Here is a 24368-nt window from a genome sequence, read left to right on the forward strand (position 1 = left end):
ACCTGTAAACAAGCCCACTTCTGTTTCAGTTGCTGTTTCTGAAGGGAGTTGCATAATGCCATATACAAAGGGAGAAGCAGCGAGGTTTGCTCTTGGAAGCAGATTATTTGGACAACTGTTTTGCAGGGGTACTTGTATATAGTACTCTGTTGGCTGGTGTGGTTTTTAGGGAAAAGCAGATCAGTTCTGGTTCTGTCTGTGTGAAGCTAAATACAAATTCTAACATTCAGCTTCTACCTTACTTTAGGTTGTAAGGTCTGCTTCTAGGCAGCTGACAAGAGGCACTACACCTATCTTTGTAGAATCATCACATGCTATAAACAATACAGCGTTTAGTAGGAAATTCAAGTTTCAGCAGCCGTGAGTTACAGGCCCTATGAGATGCAGGTGCAGCTGAATACTTAAACTGAGAACACACTACATGAAACCAAGCTGATGCTTAGTGAAGCCCATTAATGATACATTCTCCTCTACCTGAAAAAAACCCGCAAATTTTAAATAGTTCTTCCTCAGTACCAAGGTAAACTGAAGCATAATTTTGAACAAGCTCTAGTACAAGAATTCTTCCTGAAAATGGCACGTGTGAGAAGTTATATAAAAATACTGGAATTGTGTTGTATACAGAGTATTTAAAGCTTGCCGAGAGGTGGTTGGTGTCTCTTACAGAATTGGTACCACACTCAGTGAATTCGGACTTGTGCATTGGGAAGAAAAAAAAAAAACAGCGAAGCAGAAAAAGCAGCCCCCAGCAGCTGGAGATGCTTCCTTTACAGATGAGACACATCAGCTAGCAGTTAGAGCATGATATACCGCACTTAAAAAACCAAAATCGAGCCTAAACAACACGCAACAAAAAAACCCTCCACAAACCAGACACCCACAACCCTGACTTTAAAAACCATTTCCAGGCAGTTGCTGTGAGCCAGACTAATACAAAGTCTGTATCTACGGGACAATATTTACCAGCTAAGTTAATCAAATTTAACAAGTATTTACCAGATTTATTTACCTTTTTTCTTCCCTTAAGACGGTTTAGCTTTGCTGAATTTTGAGAGGAGACATCTGTTCACCAACGCCGAGTCCCTGCCAAGACACGCGTACGCCACTGCGTGAAAGCCTAAAGTAAGACCTTTTTTGTCTGACTAGAACATCAGCACAATCCCTATTGTAGGCAACAGCGTGTAGAAAGACACCAAGTTTTAAGTATTTTCTCCTGGAACAAAGCTGAGTTACTTAAAAATGCCATTGTTACATTTTAAAGTAAATATTTAATTAAGAAAAACTTAAAACTTTTAAAACCATTGATGCTGTGACAGTGCAAACAGCATACAATTTATTGCTCAACTTCTGCATGGGTACATACATTAAGTACTTAAAAACCATTTTATACAGATTTTTTTTTTTTGTTAAAGCTCATGTAACAGCTGGGTGAAAATACAATGATACCAATGCTAAAACACTCTGTAATAAATACAATGGAAATGATAAACTAAGAACTGTCAGTTTGTGGAGGAGTAATTACACTTGTATAAACTAATTTACAACTACAGACAAAGCTCTGAGGATGTGGTAGAGCCAGAAACCTACTACATAGTGTAAAGTACAACAAATGGCACCTGTTAACTATATGGTGCTGTTTAAAATCTGAAGCAATTGGAGCATGCTACATTAAGCTGTATGATGCATACTTATGGTATAGAAGCAAAGCTTTTACTTCCATCAATGCAGCCACTTTAAACGCACCAGAAGTTCAATACAGATGTAGTGTTGTAGAACAAGAATTTAAAAACGGCTTGTGTGCTCTGGACTTTAGTACAACACAAAAATTTGGTACAAATAAATCAGTTTAGGGAAACTGAAACTATGTGCAAAAAAATTAGAATACATACTGTACAAAGCACCATTACAAAACTCTTTACACCGAGAAATTAAATCCTCTGAAACTCGTGTACTGTATATTTGAAATCTACAAAAGTCACTGTTCATAATTAAACATTCATAATGAAAAGCAACAGCATAAAACCATAATGTGACATCTCTCTAAAACAACTAAAGACTGGATAAAGTAAAACCCAGTAAGAGGGACACATTGAAATAAATATTCACATTAATCATGGGGTGAAAGTCCAAGGTTAAAATGCAATATTAGGCTTAGCACCTTTTTGAGGGGAAAGTAGCTGACATGATCTCGAAACAAAATTTTGCAAAAGGAATCAACCCTTTTAACATTTTCAGATAAACATCTGACTAGGTGATGAGGTGCTCTAGTTAAAGCTCTCAGTCATTACGAAGGTAGAAAGGCACTCAAAGTACTTGGTATATTCATCCTCATCTGTCAGCTATGGAAAGTCAAACATAGATTTGTCTACTTTTGCCTATAATTATTAAATTTACAGTATTGATCTGTGGCAGTTAAAATTCTCTATGCCCTACCAAAACGTCTGGTAGGACAAAGAGATGCACTGCTAAGGCTGTTGTGAAAATGAACGGTATTTATCAGCCCATCTAGTGTCTCTATTCTGCAGAGCTCATCTCCTCCCTCCTCAAAAATGCTTTTAGGACGCAAGGGCGGCCGTAACTGTGCATTCCATACATTTACCAGCCTCAGCAGGCTGACAGGGAGAAGGTTGCTGGGAGGCGGGTATAGGTGTGGTCAGGAGACACACGCTACAGCCAGTCTTTAAGTAGTGCCGAGGGGAGCTGCCCGGTGCGAGGGGAGCAGCAGCACACCTTCCCCCTGGAATCACCTAACACTCCCGACTCCTCCCAACAGCTGGATCAAACTGCATTTTCCATCCTTCATGACCAGGGAGGCTGCAGCCTTAGCCTGAGCAAGAGCGGGGTGGGGTGGCGATATAAAATTAAACAAACTTCTACAACACTGGAGTAGCTATCCTGTGAACAGTGGTCAAAAGAACCTGTCTCTGTAAATCGTCTTTTCACATCCTATCTCGGCACTCGCAGGGGGGGAGGAAAGGTCTGTGGGAGTGTCTGAAGCACTGTTCCCCGACAGCGCAGCATACTGGGTGAGAAACACACTGGGCAACAACCTACTCTGCTCCCCCAGGCAACCTGGGCAGCTGTAGCAGTAGCTTCTCCGGTAATTACACCTGAAAGCCATCGATTAGGGAAGAGTACCAGCCATGTGACATGAGTGCAATATTCCCTTGAAACGGAGGGAAAAAAAGCGGTCTGATATATTTCAAACCTGGCTGTCAAAGCAAGATTCCTGGCTTTATGTTTACATCCCTAAGCAGCCTCATCTCTGCAGCCAGCCCAGAATGGGAAGCAAGTCTCTTAGAACAAACCTTCCAGCAACAGCTGTACAAAAAAAAAAAAAATAAAAAAAAATCAAATGAACATGCGGATTTGGCTCACCAGATTCTTACCACAATTCTACAAAAGTAGTCCATTGCCCACTATTCTAATACACAACATCCAGTAGTAGTTTACTCACTGTGGCAGTCAGATTTGGCAGAACAAAATTAAGTTCAAGCTCCATAGAACAGACAGAAAATTAGCTAGTTCACTGTGTGACTTACACTGCAAAAATGAAACAGCTGTTTACATCCCATTTTTTTAGCATTTTCAATACCTTTTGACTTTCTTCTCATTGGCAGTGTAAAAATAGTGCAGATTTGATGATTGATTGTAACCTAAGTTACAAAACCACAACACTGATTGGAAAAAACCCGCTACTTAATTCCCAATAGCCTCACTGCTGAGAGGAGAATGCCACCACCTCTTAAGCAGACTGATTTATCTACACACCACAAGCAGATCATATGGATCTTAACTGAGAATTTCCAAACTAACTTAAAAGTTCAGTTCCCTCTACTGGTAGTGCATTTTATTCCCCTTTGAAGAGATCAACCCATGTTATAATTCATATATATACTTACTTCCATCCCTACAATCAATAAATTATGTGCTTTTAAAACCTCATTTTCAAAGCACATTACACATATTTCAGTCAATACACCATTTTTTCTTAGCTGTAACTTAAACCCACATGTCATGAGCAGCTAGACAAAGATTACAACATGTTTTACCTGATATATCTTTAGCATCGACAAATATATAGTGTGATTTGGCTGCATTCAAACAAACTTTGGTTGACTGGACAGGATGGGTTCTGAAACGAACTGCTGACGGGCTTCTGCTGTCAAATACCACCTCATCAGCACGCTTAAAAAGCTGAAAAACGCAGTGTTTAAAGTCAAAAGCAACAAAAAAATACTCTTGACAGACTTCTTAGAAAAATGCTGTTTTAAAAAAATCAAAACATCTACTGTTCATTAAAAAAGGTCTATTCCACATGTTAACACAAGTACTGCAGCACACACAGTACTGTGTCGCTCACACTAGAAATTTTGTTTAAGGAATCTGACAAGTGATATAAATAGGACCCCAAAACATCGTATTTGTAATTCATGCTTGAAAAATATAAAAAAAGCCCCCTGTGGTAACATTGACGTTGAATTTACATTGCAGAATATAATGTTTTACTCTAAGAAAATGCAGTTAACATGTAAGTGGCTTTAATTAAAAAGGTTAATGATTCTTTCAGCCAATTTTATGCAAAGTTAGAATAATCCAAAATATTTTTTCCAAAAATAGCAGGTATAGATGCTGTTCAGTATCATACATTTAAAACAGGCTGAAACATGACTTGTACCGACTGCTGAAGTTGTGTCTTGGTATCTGAGAATAGAAATCAGGTAGGCAAATATAATAGATTACCTTTTACAAAAATAGTAGTAGTCTTTTAAGTATAGAATACTGCTTAACTGTTGAAATGTAGGAAAAGTCAGCATTCTGTATGTTCAAGATATTAGTTTTTAATAGCAGCTGAATGATCCTATGGCAGGAACCACAGAACCTATTTTCTTGAAATAAAAAAAAAAAATAATAAAATAAAATTCCAAAGTTGTCCTTTCCCTCCCAGTGTCCTAGTGTAGAAAAGGGAAAGTTTCCTGTATTTCAAGCATTTCTTGAGTCTTGGCTGAGGGAAGGGCTTTCTGGCTGACAGGAGTATAAATAGAGTCTCAGGTAAGCCTGGGAAGGGTCATTCCACGGCAAACCCGCACGTTTCTTCAATGGCAGTTAGCAGCTTCTCGTATAGCTTGTCGTAGCTCTCGTAAGGAGGAATGTCTATTCGGTTAAAGCTGTGGACAGAAGGCAGAAGAGTTTCAGCGACCTGGAACGTCAAGCGTCACTAGCAGCGTTCTGCGTAACTCCGCTGAACGTACGTCAAACCACGACAAAGCAAGACGTAACAAGGCCAACAGAACTCTGTGTAAATAGAAGCAGTCTCTGGTTTTCACACCTTTACTACGCCATAACAGACAGCATTTATTGCATCAGAAAAGCAGAGGAAAGTAATAAGGAAAATAATAAAAAAAAAAGAGACTGCTCAAAATACAGACAGCAGGTTGGTCTTAAATCTACGTAAGACATTAGAGACCTGAAAAAGTCTTACCAGGTATGAGCTTTCGGCAAATTATTAGTGCTGGCATCAATCTGGTGTATTGTAAATAGCCGTGGGCCTGCAGCACCTGAAAATCCAGAAGAGATCTCTACTACTACTGTGTTGCCTAATACGAAATTTCTTTGTTGCACTGCAACAACCACCGAGTAACTAAAACCACCAAATGAGGAGAAGCCACGCACGGAGCTGAAAATCACAAACAGGCAGGGAAAAACTTCAACGCACCGCACCTGTCAGACCGATTCCTCCCCTCCACCCACGCGCGATAACCATGCTGTTATTTAAACCATTGAAAGATAAACAAGAACAAAGCACTGATAAGGACAAATAAAAATGCCTGTTCTACACGGTGCACTATGTAATTCTAACAGTTTTAAATTTAACTTCTCTCACCCTTCCTAAAGAACAAAACTTGGTCAGGTGTATCTGCCCCATGTTGTGACAGGTCTCGAGCTGCGGCCACTTCCATTCACATTTGATGGAGGAGTCACACCACCAACTTCTTATAATTTTGTTAATCTGACTATACAGAGACCTCCTTAATCTCTCTACTAAAGAAAAAAAACCCCGCAGCACAGCAGCCTTTTAGATTTAGTATTTCGTTGAAGATTTCACAAAGGACAGATGATGTTACCAACGCCCTAACATTTGCAAAACTGGAATTGTTGCTGGAGCAGACGGACCCAGTTACAGACGTGACCCACTGGGCCAGCCCCTCTCGTGGGGGCTCTGCTGTTAAATCAAACGCGAGCCGCTTGTGCTGTGTCAGTACAACGCGGTCTAAACCTGGCAGCCTTCGTCTTCAGATCTGTGGGAACGCAGGCTTCATTCGCTCACAGAAATATTTCTTTTACCAGTGTACTCACACCGAAACTTGCAGCACAGATGATGTTAAACTGGTATTACTTCCACTACCAGTCTCACACACTCACTGGTGCGGTAATGGCACGTGCATCAATAGCAGCGTTAACACTGCCCGGAACTATTCTGACAGGTTAACAGTTCCAGCCTGCCACAAGTCCCTCCACCCCCTGCAATGTGATTTAAACACTTATTTAACCACTTGTCACACTTTAAAGTAACTAGGGTCTTAAAAGCCTCAATACTTCTGAGTTTCTCATACTCCTGAACATTTTTGAGCTCAGGACAGAGGAAAAAAAAAAAAAATCAAAGAGGCTTTCTATCTGATAACAGAGGGATGATGGAGGAGGAAGAGATTTCTAGAGTGACCAGCTTTTGTATGTGGCAGCTGTTACCACAATGTTTGTGTTCTGATGGAATCTTCCACCTGTTAAAATGGTTTATGATCAGGGTCTCCCCTGGGCAGTTTTCTCTCATCTTGTGAGAGGGCAAGATCGGGTAAACGCTTGTGTTCGCTGAGCGGCATGGGCCGCAGCCAGAGCTCCCACGACAGAGATCCAGAGCTTCAACTGAAGTTCAGGAGACAGGCTGGTAATTAAGATGATAATTTCTGATGCCTGGGCTGCCCGTGGTTATGTTGCTCCCACAATAGAAGTGGTCAGCATTACGAGTGCCTCTGCGGTCAGAATTGCATGAACGTGACATGTTGGTGTGTTCTGGTTCCAGAGCTGCACAGGTGATGGGGGCTTGTAAGAGACAGAAATTAAAACCCAGGCTTCTAGAAAAGCCACGAGGAGAACCCCACTGAGATCTCTGCTGATCTGAACTTCTGGCCAGAGAAGCGTGTGCATAATTGAAACAAAAGAGCCATTTACAGCTGAATAACAAGGTAATACTTGTGATCGTTATTCATCAAACCATTAAAAATCACTCTTAAAAAGTCACATTACAGCCAACCAGCCTCATGTTCAGCTAACGTTTCTGTGCTGTGGCCTATTTCTCCAGAAGGGACCGCAAACGCCTGCGCTTGGAGGAAGCCCCGTTACCTTGCAATGCCTTGAAGCCCTGCAGAGGCACTCGGGATGAGCCGGTCACGAACTGGAGCAGTCGCGCTCTCCTCTCTTCATCAAAAAACTCCACAGCTTTCCAGAACCATTTCACGATGTTGCTGTCTGGGGTACAGTGTTTTAACCTAGTGTTTGCCTTCCAGTCATTGACATCAATTTTTCCCAGTCCACAAATGATCAGCTGCAGATTTAAAATACAATTAAGTATTTCATCAGCGATCAAGATAAAAACGGTTTTGAAGCTAGCCAAATGATAACTGATACTGAAAAACATCAACAGATTTTTATACCAACAGCAAACTGTAACCTCTCACTAATCTTAAGCAATGCAGAAATAAAACGTTTTTTTCAATCTTACCTTTGTACACAATCCATTTTTCAAACGGCCTTAATTCAAATTAAAAAAAAAAGAATAAACCAACAGTTTTGTAAGCTTATACAGAAGCGCCTTGACCTGTCAATTACATGACAGAAGCACAGATTCTGCCCCTGTACGACAGTGTGTGCAACGTTCACATTTGAGCCCAGTGTGTCTCTCTGGAGCGTAGGTAAGGGTGTAGTTTGGCTGGTCCAACTCTGGACCCCCCAAAGCAATCTTCTTCTCATACCATACATGTCACCCAAACCAGGCTAACTCCCCGATGGAGAGCTTTCAGCGCTTCTAAAACGGAGCTCCGCGTTTCAGCCCAGCAGGGGTACGGTCATGAAGACGTTTTCTTGTGACTAAGAACACTGGAGCTTCCCTGATTCTGCACCTGCACAATGGTTCTGGGTTAACACTACGGCTGCCTTGCGGGAATAGTCAGGATGAAAGAGCAGCCATCACTGACATTCTGGAACAGTGAACAGAAGAGAGCATGAATAATGAACCTTGCGGTTATTTTATACGGCAAACCCCCTCAGCTCCACCGCTAACAGGCTGTATATTAGGTTGCAGTTTAACACAAGCTGGCAACGTACAGGATTTGCCTTGAGAGGGTACTGTTTGGGTGCCGATCTTGACATTTTGTAGCACACTTGCCGGTGACAGCACCTCTTCTTACGCCGTATTTACAGGGCTAATTCAGCCTGGCATAACTCAGCTCTGCTAAACCACACAGCTGCCCGACACCCAGGTCAGCGCAGCGTGCTGGAAGGGCTGGGGGTAAGTGGCGGGAGGTGGCAGGGAGTGACAGACTGAATTTAATATCGTGAAACTGCACCGTGAGAAACATGCACCAGCACCTCGGCTGGAGCAGCACTCTGCAGCGATCCGAGGTGGCTGCAGACACCTCGCTGTAGGTTCTGCTGGGTTTTCAGCTATAGGAGAGGGTCTCCTCTTCTACCACTTCTGCAGTTAGGAAATACCGCCTTGAGAAACACTCTTGCAGCTCTGGGTGGAAGGCACACGCAGCCTCAGTGACTGCGTGACCTGGTAACCTCTTATGCTAACTGTATTTCTTGTAACAGCGCACCTGCAAACCCCTAAAGCACTGGGGAGACAACTTTGCACGTTACTCAGTCTCAGAAGAATGCCTCAGGCTTTTATTGTTACACTTGACGACATAACTTGACATTAGCGGACTGACCTCTAACTCTTTCTCATCAAATGTCTTCAGCAGATGTTGTGGGATTACTTCATTAAATCCCTTCTGTAGAGCCAGAAACTGAGCTTCAATTCCTCGTAAAAATCGCCAGTTTACATAAAGTCTGCAAGCAAGTGCAAATTGGGTTTGTGAAAGATGGATTCAAATACAATAAACCTGCAATTTATCCAGCCAAAAAACAAAAATGGCCTTACTGACAGGAACACACACCCCACCACCGCTGCGCTACCACTTAGGAAAAACCCCAACAACATAACACCATCAATTACTGCAAATGGGTAGAAGTTCCTCCCCACCACAGGACTATAAAAAACCTTGCAAAAAGATACTGACGTACCTGACATATTCCTTTTTGTTTTCCTCCGTCACAGGGATGCTTTTGCCGTTGGGTTTCAGTTCATGTTGAATAATTTCCCCGTATGCATTGTGTTCTACACAAAACGTATGGTCCAAGACTCCTGTGATATCATTCTCACTGGTGGAAAGAAATAAGCAAGTGACCCAGCGAAAACATACTGCGCAAATATATCACAGCCGTGATATACCTGACAGACACCACAATGCACTTTCTCAGTAGCATTTCAAAATACTGCTTGGAAGCAAAAGGTGATCATACATTTTTACTGTGCTATATTTTAAAACCATTAACAAAGTTTCAGTGTTATATTTTTAATAACATATTACTGTTAATAATAGGCAAAATAAATAACATTTCTGAACTCCCCCTGTCCCCCAAATTTGAGTACCTTGCGTGGCCTAAGCCTTAAAGAAGCTGAATCGTGTGAGAAACCTGCCTGAGCAGATCAAAATACACTTCAACTGGAAGTGTATTTTCAGTTTCTTCACAACTGACTTTAGGAACATCATCACACGTTAACTGAGACAGAATTCCAGCATTGTAAGATATAACATGCAGTACATACAGTATCCAGACTAAGCTGTTATGAAGATCAGGGTCAACCAATTCCATATCGTCCAAAGTAATTGGCTTCCCTAGCAACTGCTTATAGAAAGGCAGCGTGAAGCCCCCATCAATATAGTGTCCGTGAAACACAGCCATCCCCATGATCCGTCCAACAAAGTGGAAATACGATAAGTGTTCCTGGAATAGGAAGAAGAGACTAAGCCATTCAGCTCAGTAAGACCTCCAGGGTCCATCCGCTGAATATGAACTAAAATTTCAATACAAGGAAAAGAAAAACACAACAAACCCAGAACAAAAACATATCCAAAGCTTTCTGGTTTGTTTGTCTTAATACACAGCACATTGAGTATATCGCTTCCAGTCCAGAAGTCTTGCTACTAAGACTCAAAATAAACTTAATTTCTCCCAAAGGGGACGTAAATTGACATCTTACAGAAAATTAAGAACACATTTGAGAAGTTTCTTTGATCAGTACTAAAAAGACATGATCATATCATTGCACAAATCCAGTCTCCAGCAATACTAACGCGAGAATTAGGTTCCTAAGCCTAGAACGCTCTCCAGACGTCTTTAATTCCTAGGCACAACCCCCCCATGTACAGAACCCACGTTACCAGTCGTACCGGGTTGACTGCAGAGTCGGGGTTGATTTGCAGTGTATAGATATCATCTCGGGAATATTGGAAGAGACCATAGTACGGATTCAACATTTCGTGTGACAACAGGTAGAGCCATTCCCTGAAGAAAAGAAAATAATTGTGTACTTTAGACAAATGCATTCCCACAGAATCTTCTCAAAACAGGATGATTTTTTTTAATCTTACTGTTAAACACAGATGTGAGGAATTTATGTCTGAAAATGCTTAGATAAGGCTGAAATCAGAATTATTTTTACTCGCTCAGTAACTGCACAGCACCTGACAGCTGATGTATTTCCCAGCTTTGCAAAATTTTTCTCCAGATTACTTATTTCCAAGAGTTTCCAACTATGATTCTCCTTCATCCATTACACACCAAGACAAGACACTGTGTATTCTATCAACTAGGCTGCAGAGATGTTCCAGTCACAACTTTTAATAAAAACTGTCTTCAGGTAATGGGATGTATTTAGTTAAGGTTTTAATTACGTGTTCACAGATCAGTCAATAACGATCTGAGGACTGGGAAAACCGTAATGCTTCCCAGCTTGGCCTCCCTGGATTCATGTATGGAAGACAGCAAAGGCTCCATGGCAGACAGACTAGGAACAAAACTCACGCTGAAGAATACTAGCGGATACTTTGGAAAAGAGTGCACAGTAGTATCTGTCAGTTCTTTATTTTAAGTACTATTACTAGTGTCAAAAAATTAGTAGCGATTGATTCAACAAGACCTTTTTACTAGTTATAGCTGATTAGCACGTTAAAATATTTAGGAACGGACGAAGTGAAGACTCGACTGGCCATTTGCAAACTCATGAAGATCCATGTGTTCACCCCAGAGGTGACCTGCTGTGCACCAACTACAGATGCAGAAGACGAGATGTTTGGGAGCATCGTCTGTACTTGGAAATGAATACTAATGGTAAAAAAATGCAATGCAAACAATGGATACTCCTAAATGAGTCAACACTCATTTAGAGAGAACAGATCCACATGCCAGAGGTGGGGAGTATTTTCAGTGACGTAAACCAGCATCTGTGCAACTGGCCAATACAATCCCTAACGGTGTTTTATAATGTGAGGAACATCTTCATACAACAATAAATGTCAGTGTTTATAAGCAGATGAAAAATAACCTCAGACTACTGACAGACTTAAGCTGCCTACTAACCGCTAGTTTTTAACATTTTGTTGCAAACACTAGTGACAATTTGCGATAAATCATATTTTTTAATAAAAAGTTCCGCCACAAAGCCGAATATTTAATGGTACAAATTCTCAGATACCCCAGCTTTACTAACCAAAGAAAAATATGGTAATCTCAATAGATACCAAAAGCCTGTCTCACATATATGATAGATGTCTGATGTGATCTGTAACACGCATTTTGATTTATTTCCAATAAATTAGGGGTTTTTTAATGCAGTTTTTCATTTAAGACTACCTGAAATAATATATTTTCCTGCATTCTGTTACAGAAATATAAATAAGAATACTGTTAAAAGAAAGAGGGCTGAGACAAGGCTGGTTTACGATTCAATGCATGGGTGTAGCTGGTGGGTTGAGGTGGGAGGGAAGAGACAGAGGAGCGACTGTTTACCTGGCAACACCTCCATAATCGAGGCCTTCCTCCCCACGAAATTTTATCATTAATCGTTTCCACAGGTCTTTTGGCCTCATCTTCATGACTTGCCTGTAGGATTCCTGTAAACACACAACCCTTTCTTTTATTAACTGCTACTTACAGACAAGAAGCTACTACTGTTCATTAGAAATGAAGGGAGTCTCAGACTCCAAGTCCACAGGGGATACTATTAAAGGGGATACTATTTTCCTAGACACTAACCAGTTTCTCAAGTCACAAACTGGTACTTAGTTTTCTACAAACGTGGTAACACTTGTCCAGTAGAAAAGATATTGTGAGAACAGTTTTCCATTAGATTTCCAGAGGGGTACGGTGATCGGAACATCCTCTCTCTCATTCTCACATAACTTACAAAAAATTACAACCTGTGTTGGTCTTTTGTTCTGCATCAAGGCTCACAATTTTTAGAGTCTGAAAAGCCAGCAGCGGAGCTTCTACTCTGGGTGTAACACACGTGCAAACCTTCAAGAAGCATTTTAAGAACAGAACATCCCAGTAAACCTACACAATTATTCCTCTATCAGTAAGGCTTCACCAAGAAAAGACAAAAAAGAAAGCTGAAAGAGGCAAAACAAATGCTAATTTAAAAAAAGGTATTAAACAAACAAACAAAAAAATATCTAGTTTTTATTTATGTCCCCTTATCGGTGCCCCAATCTTTGGCGCTGCAGAACAGAAGAGGGAGGCGTGCTTGACCCAACACTTAGTTTTCAGAACAAGAACGTAATAATTTTCACTGCTGTACAGCAGCTTTTCCTCCCTTTCTTTTTTAGTTGATTATGAACTGATTTGACTGTCTCCAAAGGGAAGACCGACACAAATCTTTCTTGGCCGGGAAAAACTGTGACAATACAGTGGGGCTGTCAGTTTTGTGGGTGGGGTAAAAAATACATCAGGGATGGGTGGGATGGGTGAGAGTGTTCTCAAGGCAACAGACTGTTCTCCAGAAAAACCCACTGAATTATAACTGTGTTTAATCAATTCAGCAGAATTCTTCTGAACAACGTCACAAAATAAAATGCAGATACCCCACTGTGGGCATCTCTGGTCATTTGGAAGCCAAGACAATTCAGAAAAATTGGTCTGATTCGGGGGGGGGGACAGGAGGGGAAAAAAAAAAAATCAACCAGAATTGGGACAGATGCCAAGCAATGTAAACTCCAAAGATGAATGCTATTCAATAGTAATTTTAAGTTACAGTAGATCAAAGATCACTCCTTTGGTTTTCAATTTGTACCATTCCCTCTGTAACAGACATTTGCGTTCTTATATTCAAGGAAGAAGTGCAACAGCATCTTCAAACGCAGGAAGTGCTGGGACTCCCTCCTCCATCTCTGGCACAGTCTGTACTCCTCCGGCCACAGGGAAAGCCTTCCTCGTGTTTCTTCTCTACAGGGTGAATACATCTACTTAAAGTACATAACTGTTCTTAACAGCCCCTCGAAATGCTTCCTCTTCCCATTCGCCACCGGTAAAATTCCCGCTTTAACTCCAGACTTGAAGATTTAATCTAACTGAATGACTTCTTCAGGCAGTTCCGAACAACCCTCCTCCCCTTCCCTCAATGGTAAGAAACGGGTCAAACTCTCGTATTACCTCAAAAATCTCTTCCCTGGAGACCTCAATACGACAATGGCCAGCTTGAGGTTGCTGCTGTGACAGCTCTTGCCTCAGGATCTTGAGTTTCTGCACTAGGTCTCGCTTGTACCTTGGCACAGTCAGACACTCTGCCTCATCTGGCAGCTGACACAGGGACACTACCTGCTGCTGCTGCTGGTGCTGCTGATCTTTAAGTTGATTCTGGCGGCTAGAAACAAACACAGCTGTTTGCAGATATTCAAGGCATATGTCCCCTGTTTTCTTCAGATGTTTCTTAAATGTTTTAAGTCTTTGTAACTCAACTACTTTCGATTTACTACGATTGTGATTACGCTCAAAATGTCCGGGTCCAGTGAAAAAATAAAGGCAGAAAGATTTTTATCCTGACTAAAGACACATGCTTCTGCCTGCCTTGGCAACAACCATCAGTTGGTTTTAGGGTTTGTTATTACTATTAGTACTACTCTACAAAGTATGTAAAAGGTTATGGCGCTATATAATAAGGTATTATCCATACAGTTTTACTACTAAGCTGCTGACGCTGAATTTCTCAGATACCATTTCCATATTTCCCTCGCATGTTCTGCCTTCCTCCATTTTAAAATTCAGGGATCTGCCAAACACTATGCCTCTAATCTACGGTCAATACCATAGTCTGTTTTCAATGGCTTGTCTGAAAAAGAGTAAGCTTACAAAAAGATGTTTGTACTGGCAGCTTGGCAAGGACCTTGTCCCTTGTACCTGGCCTAGTCTGGACCACAGGAATTTGGGAGTTCACATGTAACTAATTGGCACAGATAAGCAAGTATTTTTACTAGCAATTCTAAGAGATTTTGTAAATCTACCTTCTTACTAGGAAAAGTAAATTAATCGTGTTGCAGAGATATCCTCTCGTGTCATTTTTTGTACACAGTAAGTCGGTATTTTTACAGCTTTTCAGCGTGGCATTTCCAAACTATGTGGGATAAAAGCTGTACTGTAACTAAACCATGAGAAGAATTACCTCTGTGTGAACACATGAGAATGCCTTAAGTTTACTGGAGAAATAAGAAAGGTTACAATTCAGAGCGTTTCCCAGTGCAATCTTAATAAACTGTTTTTTTCAACATCAAAGACCAAAAAACATTAGATGGAACCAAACGCAGTGCTAATGTATTTAAAAATTTCAGTCTGTTTCGAAACAAGGTCTGCTAGAAAGCCCTTCTGGCCAGCCAGGCTTCACTTCCAGCAGGCTTCCACCACAGGGCCATTCGGAATTGGCAATTAAAAAAAGGTGGGGGTGTTCCCCGTTCGCCCAGTGGCTCTGGAACAGCTATTCTATTATTTGCTAACCTGCTATTTAGAGCGATTTTGCACAAACCACCCTCGAGGGAAACTAACACCAGGTGACCGGGAAATCTTTATCAGTAGTCTTACAAGCATAACATTTAGAAACCCCTGCAATGGCACACATAGATCACTTCAGCAAGAACTCAAAGCTTAATATTAATAATACTACCTCTTTACTCCTGGGCTCTAAGGAGGCAATAGGGCACAGAAATCCTACTTTGCCACTGTGACCAAGGATGCACGACTCCAGAAGTTAGCTTAATAGATGTTGTTACCTTCACAGTGTATTGCTGTTTGCTTCAGTTGTTGGTTTGGGTTGTTTGTTTTTTTTAAATAAGGCTTCCTTAACTTTATTTGCAAGCTGATCACATTGGTCTTACAACAAACTACAGCTATTTGAAGTCACTCCTGAGAAACCAAGTCATGACAATAATTTAGAGACACTCACTCAGAGCAGTTCCAGAATATGGCTCTATGTCATCTGTGCTCGTGCACGGTCATTTCTTTTCATTTGTGATTAGCTTTAAGTATTTATTTCACTTAAACTGTATTTACTTGACGCACAAATGAAAGCAAAATCATCGTTCTATCTTCCAAACCTTCTAATTCCATAAGCATGAGCATGTGAAAATACTCCTTGTGTATGCCTACTAGAGGTCATAATTACACGCTGACGTGAGCATACGTTCATACTACCTTTCAGAGCAAAAAAGACCTAGTTCCCTAACCGCATAGCTGCTCAATGGCAGTCTTGATGAAAAGGTGATCTCTGGAATGAGCATGAACTTTCAGATCTATGTATTAAATTAAACCAATCTGAAATAGGAAGAGAAAAATAAAATGCCATCCTCCATATCAGACTAAAATAATCGGTGCAGTATTAGCTAAACAATCTGCAGCGCTTAAAGTAATTAAATCTAATTTCTTCATTTGTTTTCACAGCTGAATGACTCTGACTCTGTACAGTGCTTTAAGGACACAGCTCAATAGTTTTCTGGTGCCATAATGATCAAAAACTATCACAAATCCTTGGCCAATATTTTAAAACAGAACTGGGTAACAAGTTTGATTATTTTCATAACTGGCAATGTCACCAATGGAAGAACAAACTGCTTTACCCAGCTCAATAGTAAAGTCAGTATCACTGAGAGTAAACTTTTATTATGCCTTTGAACCTTAAACACTAGCACGCCCATCCCACCCAAATACTAAACTTATTTCTCAGACAATTTATAAAATGACAGGCCTAAGGCAAACTACTTTTGTTTTTCCTTTGAAAGAACAAATAGGGAGGTGGGCTTGGGGCGGGGGGGGTTGGAGGGGGTGGCTTTCACGTATCCTGTTTGGTGCAATAAAAGAATAAACACCAGAAAAAGATTTATCAGGCAGCAGATTTTGCTGATGACACTGTTGGTTGAATTTCTGAAATCCTCCCCTAATGAAAGACAGATGTACAAAAGAAAAACTTAAGCACACTGTACTAGCGCTTTAAACTTAAGGAAATGCAAAATGGTTCTGATTCTTGCAAGTCAAACTGGATTTTCCAGATCACAAAGCTACCTGTGTATTTGTCCTCCACAATACGTGTAGAACTAGACACTGTGACCCTAGCATTGTTCAAAAAAAACCTACCTGTGAAGGACAGTTTTTCAAATATAGTCCAGTTACCTGAATTTTCTACAGTGTAAGTACTGCATTGTTGTAGTTAAGAAGGTCTGAAGTTTTTCTTTGGGTAAAATACCTAAATTTGAATGAATTTAATGAACTTTCCTACGTTTCAAACACAAACATGCTCCTCCACTGGTTTGGTGTTTTTTTCAAGATCATGTTCATTTGAAACTACCAATACAAAGTCAGCTAAAATTAGTAGTCATTTCTTTGTTTAAAATTAAAAAAAAAAGAAAAAAGAACCCAAAGTGTCTGGGTGATGGGAGCTTATTAAATAATATACATACACATAACCAATGATGTCTCTAAACAAAGTACGTATTTGTCAATATTTAGATTCTTCTCTCCCTCTTGGAGGGTTAAGTTCAAATGTATATTGGGCAGACAAAGGCTAGCCAGCTTTTCTGTAGGACACAAAAGCTCCTGACCTCCTGGATATTACTTTCCATTCCCCGGTTTTGTCTTTTCAGTGCTTGTTCCCATTATTCTTTCCTTCAGCTTTTCTTCCCAACGATTCACTTCCTACAAAGGACTATTCCTCCCAGTCGCTCCTTGCCCAGGGCCGGGTGGCTTTCTACCTAACCAACTCCTCATTATTTCTTCCACTTAACACCTACTCAATACTTCACAGGTGTTTCCCAAGAGTATTAAAAGGTGTTAGAAAGAGAAACAATACAGACAAACTCCCAAATAGCCTGGACAAACTGATAGCCTCGTCTATGGAAAATAAATAAATAAAATAATGTTTGTTTGCTTTTGGGTTTCCATTTTTCACAGACACACACACACACCCCCGGCCCCCGCAGTGTGAAATGAGTTCCTAGGGAATAAAAACAAGAGCCAGAATTCTTTTGAGTGTCCCCTTCTCTTTTTAAAAGTGCAGTATGAGAATGTGGTATCAAAACACTAAGGCAGGAAAAAAAAAATACGGTTCCTATTTTATTTTATTCTTTTTGTAAAAAATCTGAGTTAAATTACTGGGGTCTTATTTTGAGAACATCTCAACTAGTCTTACTGGAATACTGACGGTAAGAGATGAATTATTTCTTTATTTCAGGAGAATAGTCGGACACTCGTGCACCCTTGCCTAACTCATCAGTATTTCACACCACTGGCTACTGAATGCAACCTCTTATTTTCAAGCAAGTTCTCCGTAACTGAAAGCACTACGAAGTAGAAAGGGAAGGAAAGAAAGCGTCTCTCTTGCTGTCAGGAAAAAAAAAATATCTATGGGCCAATCTTTTCCTCCGGCCAGCACTTGCTTCCCCCCTCTGCTGCCCCCAACTCCCAGCATCACAATAGCCACATTCCTGCCTAAATGCTGCTAGAGAATTCCCCCCCCAGCAAGGACACCAACCTGGTCTTTGCTGTGCAACAGTAAGCTGGTAGTGTGTTCTGCACCACCACTGTGTCTTAAATACTGCTGCATGGCAGAACACCTCTCGATATAACACCTAGCACCCCTCAAGAGTCACTTTCTTTCCTCTATTCATGCGCCAGAGACTTCAGACTTACTTTAAAACTAAATGCAAGTTAGCAGATAGCCGTGGATCTGTGAACTGCGTTGTCCTGTTGTTATGGTCAACAAAATAAACTCTGCCTGTTGCCGTATTTCGGATCTCCCATCCAGGAGGCAGTGGACCAAGCTCTTCACAATTGATGTTGCTAAGATCCCTGTGAAAACAAATATAAAATGAAAAATACCTCAGCATTGGGCCTCCGAGCCAAACAAGCGTAAATGTAACAGAACAATTCCATGAAGTCTGAGAAAATGTATTGTTTCAGAAACTTGATCTGTTCAGCTGGAATCTCTACTCCCAAGGTGCAAGCCCACCAAAGAAAAAACACACACCCCAGAACACATGCCGTGGGGAAAAAAATTCTTATCAAATAACCTTCATTTTTACAAACTAACTTCAGATGTTAAATTAATAGAGGCTTAAAACAAAGACTGTGGCCATATTTGCCAAAATGGAATTGCAGTTCTACACCAATCCTGACAGAAAACATTTGTAAAACAACATTAGTCATGAAAGGAACTCTGAATCACACTTTCAAAACAAAACTATATTTCTGAAGAGTTACACTTTCCACAGAGAATTACACATGGGATGTGTATGGCACAGGCAGTTTTGCCCCAAACCCCCAAGTGCTGGTGGGAAGCAAAGAGGTCTCTAACAAAATATTTCAAATGAAATATTATATGAACAACAATTTGGCTCTGCACCGAGCAATGCACAGGCAGCATAACGGGTCTCAGGAAGATTCTGCTGGAATTGGGAAGATGCAGGTTCATTCCAGAGGTTCGCTGAAAAATTCTAGTCTTCAAAAACATATCCGCTTACTGGTTTTTCATTTATGTAATTCACACCTCGGGTATCTCCCACTGTCAAGCGTGGCTCTTTTGAAAGGTGTAAGGCTTCAGATCTCCCAGTAGCACAGGAGTTGGGGGGGAAGAAAGAGCCAAGGGACAGAACGGCGGAAAAGATGCCGCCCGCAGGGACTCCAAAGGCTGAGAAGCCACTGATGGAAAACACAAGGCTCTGGGACTGAACTTCTGCTGGTGTCACCCCATACACACGCCGCTACCAAACTGTAGGGCTTGCTTTTATTAACCAAATGGCTGTGGTGTGTTAGTGTAAAAACACAATATTCCTTAGAAACGACATAAAGTCTACCCTCATGCAAAAAGCCAAATTTTGGTCTCAGAGACACTCATGCAGTTTCTGCTGCCACACCTAAAAGCAGCACTAACTCACAATTTCATACAAAACGACTATACCGCAAACTTAAGGATTAAATCGTGACATAATTGTTTTTTAGAGACTTCTAGTTTCTAATTTTGCCTAATATGCAAGTCACAGACTTCCTAATGCCCAACTATCGCACTCTCAAGCCTACAGATAGGGCATCAAAGCACAGTATATTCTTGTCACACAGAAGCAGTAATAAAAACAAAAGGATCATTTGAAAATGCAATGAAGCTATAGCCATGAGACACTTTATCCTTCTTAAGATACCCGTTTCCATGGGAATGAACACCCGCAGCAGCTGACCAAGTTGCTACACTTCTCACAGACGCCAGCACTTGCTGCCAATTTAAAACTACACACAGTATTTTACACCACCATCCACAGACCTTAAGAGGCAATCATTGTCAACAGGACTGCTCGGTATTTTAAACTACCATCAGAGGCTAACAATCATTTCCATTATCCTCCTTTCCTTTCAAACACATCAGAAATAATCACGTGTACAATCACAGACAATATGTACACATGTATTGTGTAAATCAGGAGACTAAACCAGAAGGACACTTCAGATTTATTTCCTCCCGAGTGTTGAGATAGCTGCAACAGAAATAGCAGTTATAGTATTTTAATCACAGGTCAGTCTCTCGCAGCTTCTCTACCCGTTTGCTTCTCCCCACCAAATTCTTTCCCAATTATACGCTGCTAATGAGATGCTTGAAAGCATATATGATTGCTCTAGGAACATCCGTGGTAGAACATTATAAAGAAAATATTCATTTCTGCTAATAGGAAACTTGCTCTAAAAAAGCTTGTGCGTTTTTAAATGTTTGCTACCATACTCAAATGTAGCCTGCCCCCCCCCCCCCCCTTTTTTTTCCTTCCTCTTTTTAAAACAACAACATTCTGGCATTTCAAACACAGCTCACCATTTCAGCTTCCAGCTTTTTATGACCTAGCATCTCTAATTAGTTTCTTCAAAATGTACCAAGATTCCCACTCCTTGAGTAAATTATGTTTGGTAGTCTGAACACAGGACAATAATTATCACAGACAAGTAAATTTAAGCTAATGAGATTGTAGCTCACTACAAACTGTCTCTCTAAACATACAAGGGGCATCCACTGGATTTTCACATTTTTCCCTTTGTCTGCTCCTCCATCAAAAATGATCACATTTGTCACAAAGTTTATTCTTCATAAATATACACTGCCAATTTCTCAGGTCTTGCTAACTTCCAAAGCCTGAATAAAAAACCAAAACCAACTCAGCTTTCACTGAAGTATCTTGATAAATCTAAATCTTTGGAAGTACTCGGTTCCTACTTTTTGTTTCATTATTTTGCAGAGTATTAAAACCGGGACGTGGCTATAACTTAAATGCACGATCTACAATCGGTTCACTATACCTGTTTTCCAAACACCACTAACGTATTTCTTGATCTTCCATTTCTGCATTAAGGTAACAACTTGAAAAACTGAGGAAGGGAGACTAATTTATTTTGATGAATGACTTGTTAAAGTGATACATCAAGGGCCAAGAGTCAGAAATACAAGATTAGAGAAAACTGAGGAGAGTACTGCTCAAACTGTTTTGATTTGATACTTTAAGGATACTTCAATTGTTTCTTACCTAGGTACTCTTGGATCGTGCCACGTGCTAACACCAGTCTGAGTATGCAGAAAATAGACCTGACCTTGCTGAGTCGTCCTTTGCTCTGTGAAATCAAGATAAATTAATAACTAGAAGAATAAAAAAAAAAAAATCAATACAAAAAACCACAAAAGCTGACTACCCCAAACTAAGAAATCAAAAGGATCTCACACACAAGGAGAAGACACAACCCATTTTCCCAGTTTCTTGGGAGACCTACAATTAAAAAAAAAAAAATTAATTTGCATACCGTATCCTTCGGGCAAATCGGGAGGAGTGTGCAAGTGTGTCCTGCTCATGTAATTTCTGTGCCTCTGTGACCTGACTCTCCTCTCCGCCAGCCGGGGATCCGATGACTGCCCACAGGTTGCACCGTTCGTCCCTGTAATCGGAGTGTTCTCGTCCACAAAACAGCTGAGCGGTCTGCCTGGGCTGGAGTATTCCGATGCCGGCCTGTGGAGGAAAACGTGAAAACTGCAATGCTGACTGGACACGGGGCTACACACCACACTTGAGGGAGGCCTCACCTAAGGGCTCTTGGAAAATCCTTGCGGATGGCAGAACTGAGCAGCTGACTTGTTGAGCATGACACCTCGAAGATGGGCAGAAAGCTGCTGTTCCGCGCTCGCTGGTTCATCCCAGAGTACTTAGTAAACCTCCTCACCAATCTCAGGGTTTGACCTGACACTTAGTATATGATACTAGGAGGATCAAGATCGTATCAAATACTCACTCAGTTCCCACCTCAAACAGAGTGCTGAATGTTTTTTTTGTTTGTTTGCTTTTTGTCGTTGTTGTTGGTTTTTTAATGAGCAGCATACAACCCAAACTTTCTCACCATGTCTTCACACGGCTGAAGAAGTGATTAGGCTTTGTTATTCCTTCCAATTTTTAAGGAAGGTTACTAGGCAAGTATGATGAAAAAGGGCTAAACAAGACAAAAAAACCAGTTGTGCTTGAGAGCTCTACTGCAAGAGGAAACACTGAATTATGTGGTTTTGTAGCTCAATGCTCCTTTCAAAAGGATTTAAAATGGATTCAAGGGGATTGATAAGGACGCAGGAAATCCCTGAAACAAATTATGTATTTTGCATTTGTTTTTCTAGCGTAAATGTGCCTAGAGCTTAGAATAGGTATTTTAACATACCAGGAAAAATACAGATAGGTAAATTAAAAAGCTGTTCAGTACCTTCACTCACTTGAAAACTGCAAATATATACTGGAGCTGGCAGCGTTAACAGTACAGATTATTTTAAGTCAAATATATCCATACTCAGACTGGAATAATATTTACTGAGGATGGAAGAGACAGTCTGCAGGCACAGACAGTCTGCAGAAGAGTGCGAAAAATGTGCAACACCACTGCCTACAATTCAGGTAACCTCAAAACTGATTTGAGGAACAGCTTTGGAGCACATATCTATGGCTATTAGAAAAGGTGATTCCAATGATTTTGAAACATGCTCTGTTAACAGTCAGCTTTAAAAGTTCTGGATTACATGGTCATAGGACGTCCACAGACAATGTGTGTCAGCTATTTGTGATCATCTTCATCCCTTACAATGCCTGCACATTGTAATGTCTGTATAGAGTTCTACTACAGCAGCTCTACCAGAAAACAAAGATGCTAGTATTTGGGGAGGAAGAACACCTAGCCAGAATGATTATTTCAGGTTAGGCATTAGGCAGACTGAAGAAGTAGGATGTTAGAGAAGAAAAGCAAACAGCATTTGTGGAGTGACTCAGGGGAAGCTGAATACCCGTTAGAGCCACTTAGAATCACTTGTGCTCAGCGCTCCTGGGCAGCAAGCAAACTTCATCACCTGCAGCGTCTCCTACATAGTTTCTTACCGTGTTGGTCGCTCCCACTGAGTTGTTCGTGTAATGTGATTTAAATACTGGATCCTTCCAGAAGCAGTTCTCCGCTCCTCCCACCTAGAATTCAGACATTGAGAGATAAGGCAATAAGTGGTATTTCCAGGAAACCAGGGCACAAAATGTTTCCAACATAAATGCCAACTCAGGAAGACTTACTCTATTATGAATCATGTTAGCTGAACACGGTAACAGGAAACAACTGAAAGTTCAACTCAGAATTGATTTAAATATTCTTCCCTTGGAAACAGGCATATCATTAACAATATCACACCTTCATGTCCAATAACTGTCTAAATTCTAATTAAATCTTAATAGTCATATAAAGAAACTTCTTGAAAACATCGTGTTTAATAATGCATTTAACTTCTTTTGACCACTGATTCTAGTAAGTGCTTTCATAGCACCTTCATGCACTACTCGCTTTCATTAAAAAGTCACCTTCAAATAACGTGACTTTTTAATTATTATGACTTTTGCAGTCCAAAATACACAAGGCTATACAGCTAACTGCAGTTACACAATTAAATAAGCAATATTTATACAAGGAACATTTTTATGTGAAAATCTAAAAGCATTTTCAGAAATGTTTTTGACTTCTCCAGACTCCAAATTAACAAAAGAATGCTGTTGAGGGCTTAGATGATAATTTACATTACAAAATTCATCATCTGAAAAATCAGTTTCTCCTGTCTTTACCTGCCAAGAATCACATTCAGAAGGTCTGTGCTTGCTCTGAAAAAGCTGATGACAGCACCAGAACCTAAAACAGAGCATTTTTCTGTATTCACAAAACTGTTTTAGGTGTTAATGATGTCATGAAATCTCACAGGGACAAACCAAAATCCTAAACCCAGGCTTTGGCAGGTAAATACAGCAAGAACTCAGGCTCCATTACCTTTTCTAATCATGTTTTCTTCACTATGAATTACATGGAAGAAAAAGCAATCCATTTTTATAATAGCGTACACCTCCGCAGCGTGCTGTGGAAGGCTGCCAGGCTTGTGCATTCACTACCTTGCTACAAAAGCGCTGTAGGGATGAAGTCAGTTTGCTGGCTGTGATTTAACATTATATTAGCTTATCAGTTCTACAATTTGAAAGACACATGTTTTCCTAGATAAGTATATTTTGTATTGCATTTACTCATATATGCCACCTCCCATTTTCCAAGAAGAGACAAGACGGGGGTCAAACTATTAATGATGTTGTGTATCCTAGCTGGCTTATCTCCTGCTCCTAAATGCAAAACTGTAGAACTCTGAGTACAAGAATAAA

The 24368-nt window shown here is 40.5% G+C and overlaps 1 protein-coding gene across 3 annotated transcripts in view; it reads right to left on the minus strand.

Moving 5' to 3' along the window:
- Positions 1-1301: 1301 nt before the first annotated feature.
- SMURF2 (SMAD specific E3 ubiquitin protein ligase 2) overlaps positions 1302-24368 on the minus strand; it is a 66368-nt gene continuing 43301 nt past the window's right edge. For 2 of the 3 annotated variants that reach the window (XM_040581977.1, XM_040581978.1), the window contains 13 exons: positions 23067-23150; positions 21466-21668; positions 21195-21279; positions 18328-18486; positions 13813-14023; positions 12172-12275; positions 10554-10668; positions 9929-10107; positions 9343-9480; positions 8988-9108; positions 7399-7600; positions 5483-5558; positions 1302-5168 (listed from right to left, as the gene is read on the minus strand). In XM_040581977.1, coding sequence (XP_040437911.1) covers positions 5069-5168; positions 5483-5558; positions 7399-7600; positions 8988-9108; positions 9343-9480; positions 9929-10107; positions 10554-10668; positions 12172-12275; positions 13813-14023; positions 18328-18486; positions 21195-21279; positions 21466-21668; positions 23067-23150 — 1777 coding nt within the window. In that variant the 3' untranslated portion in view covers positions 1302-5068. The remainder of the gene's footprint in view (positions 5169-5482; positions 5559-7398; positions 7601-8987; positions 9109-9342; positions 9481-9928; positions 10108-10553; positions 10669-12171; positions 12276-13812; positions 14024-18327; positions 18487-21194; positions 21280-21465; positions 21669-23066; positions 23151-24368) is intronic. The other variant, XR_005826044.1, reaches the window with a different exon arrangement.

Source organism: Falco naumanni, chromosome 1, assembly GCF_017639655.2.
Source record: "Falco naumanni isolate bFalNau1 chromosome 1, bFalNau1.pat, whole genome shotgun sequence".
Classification (NCBI taxonomy): Eukaryota; Metazoa; Chordata; class Aves; order Falconiformes; family Falconidae; genus Falco; species Falco naumanni.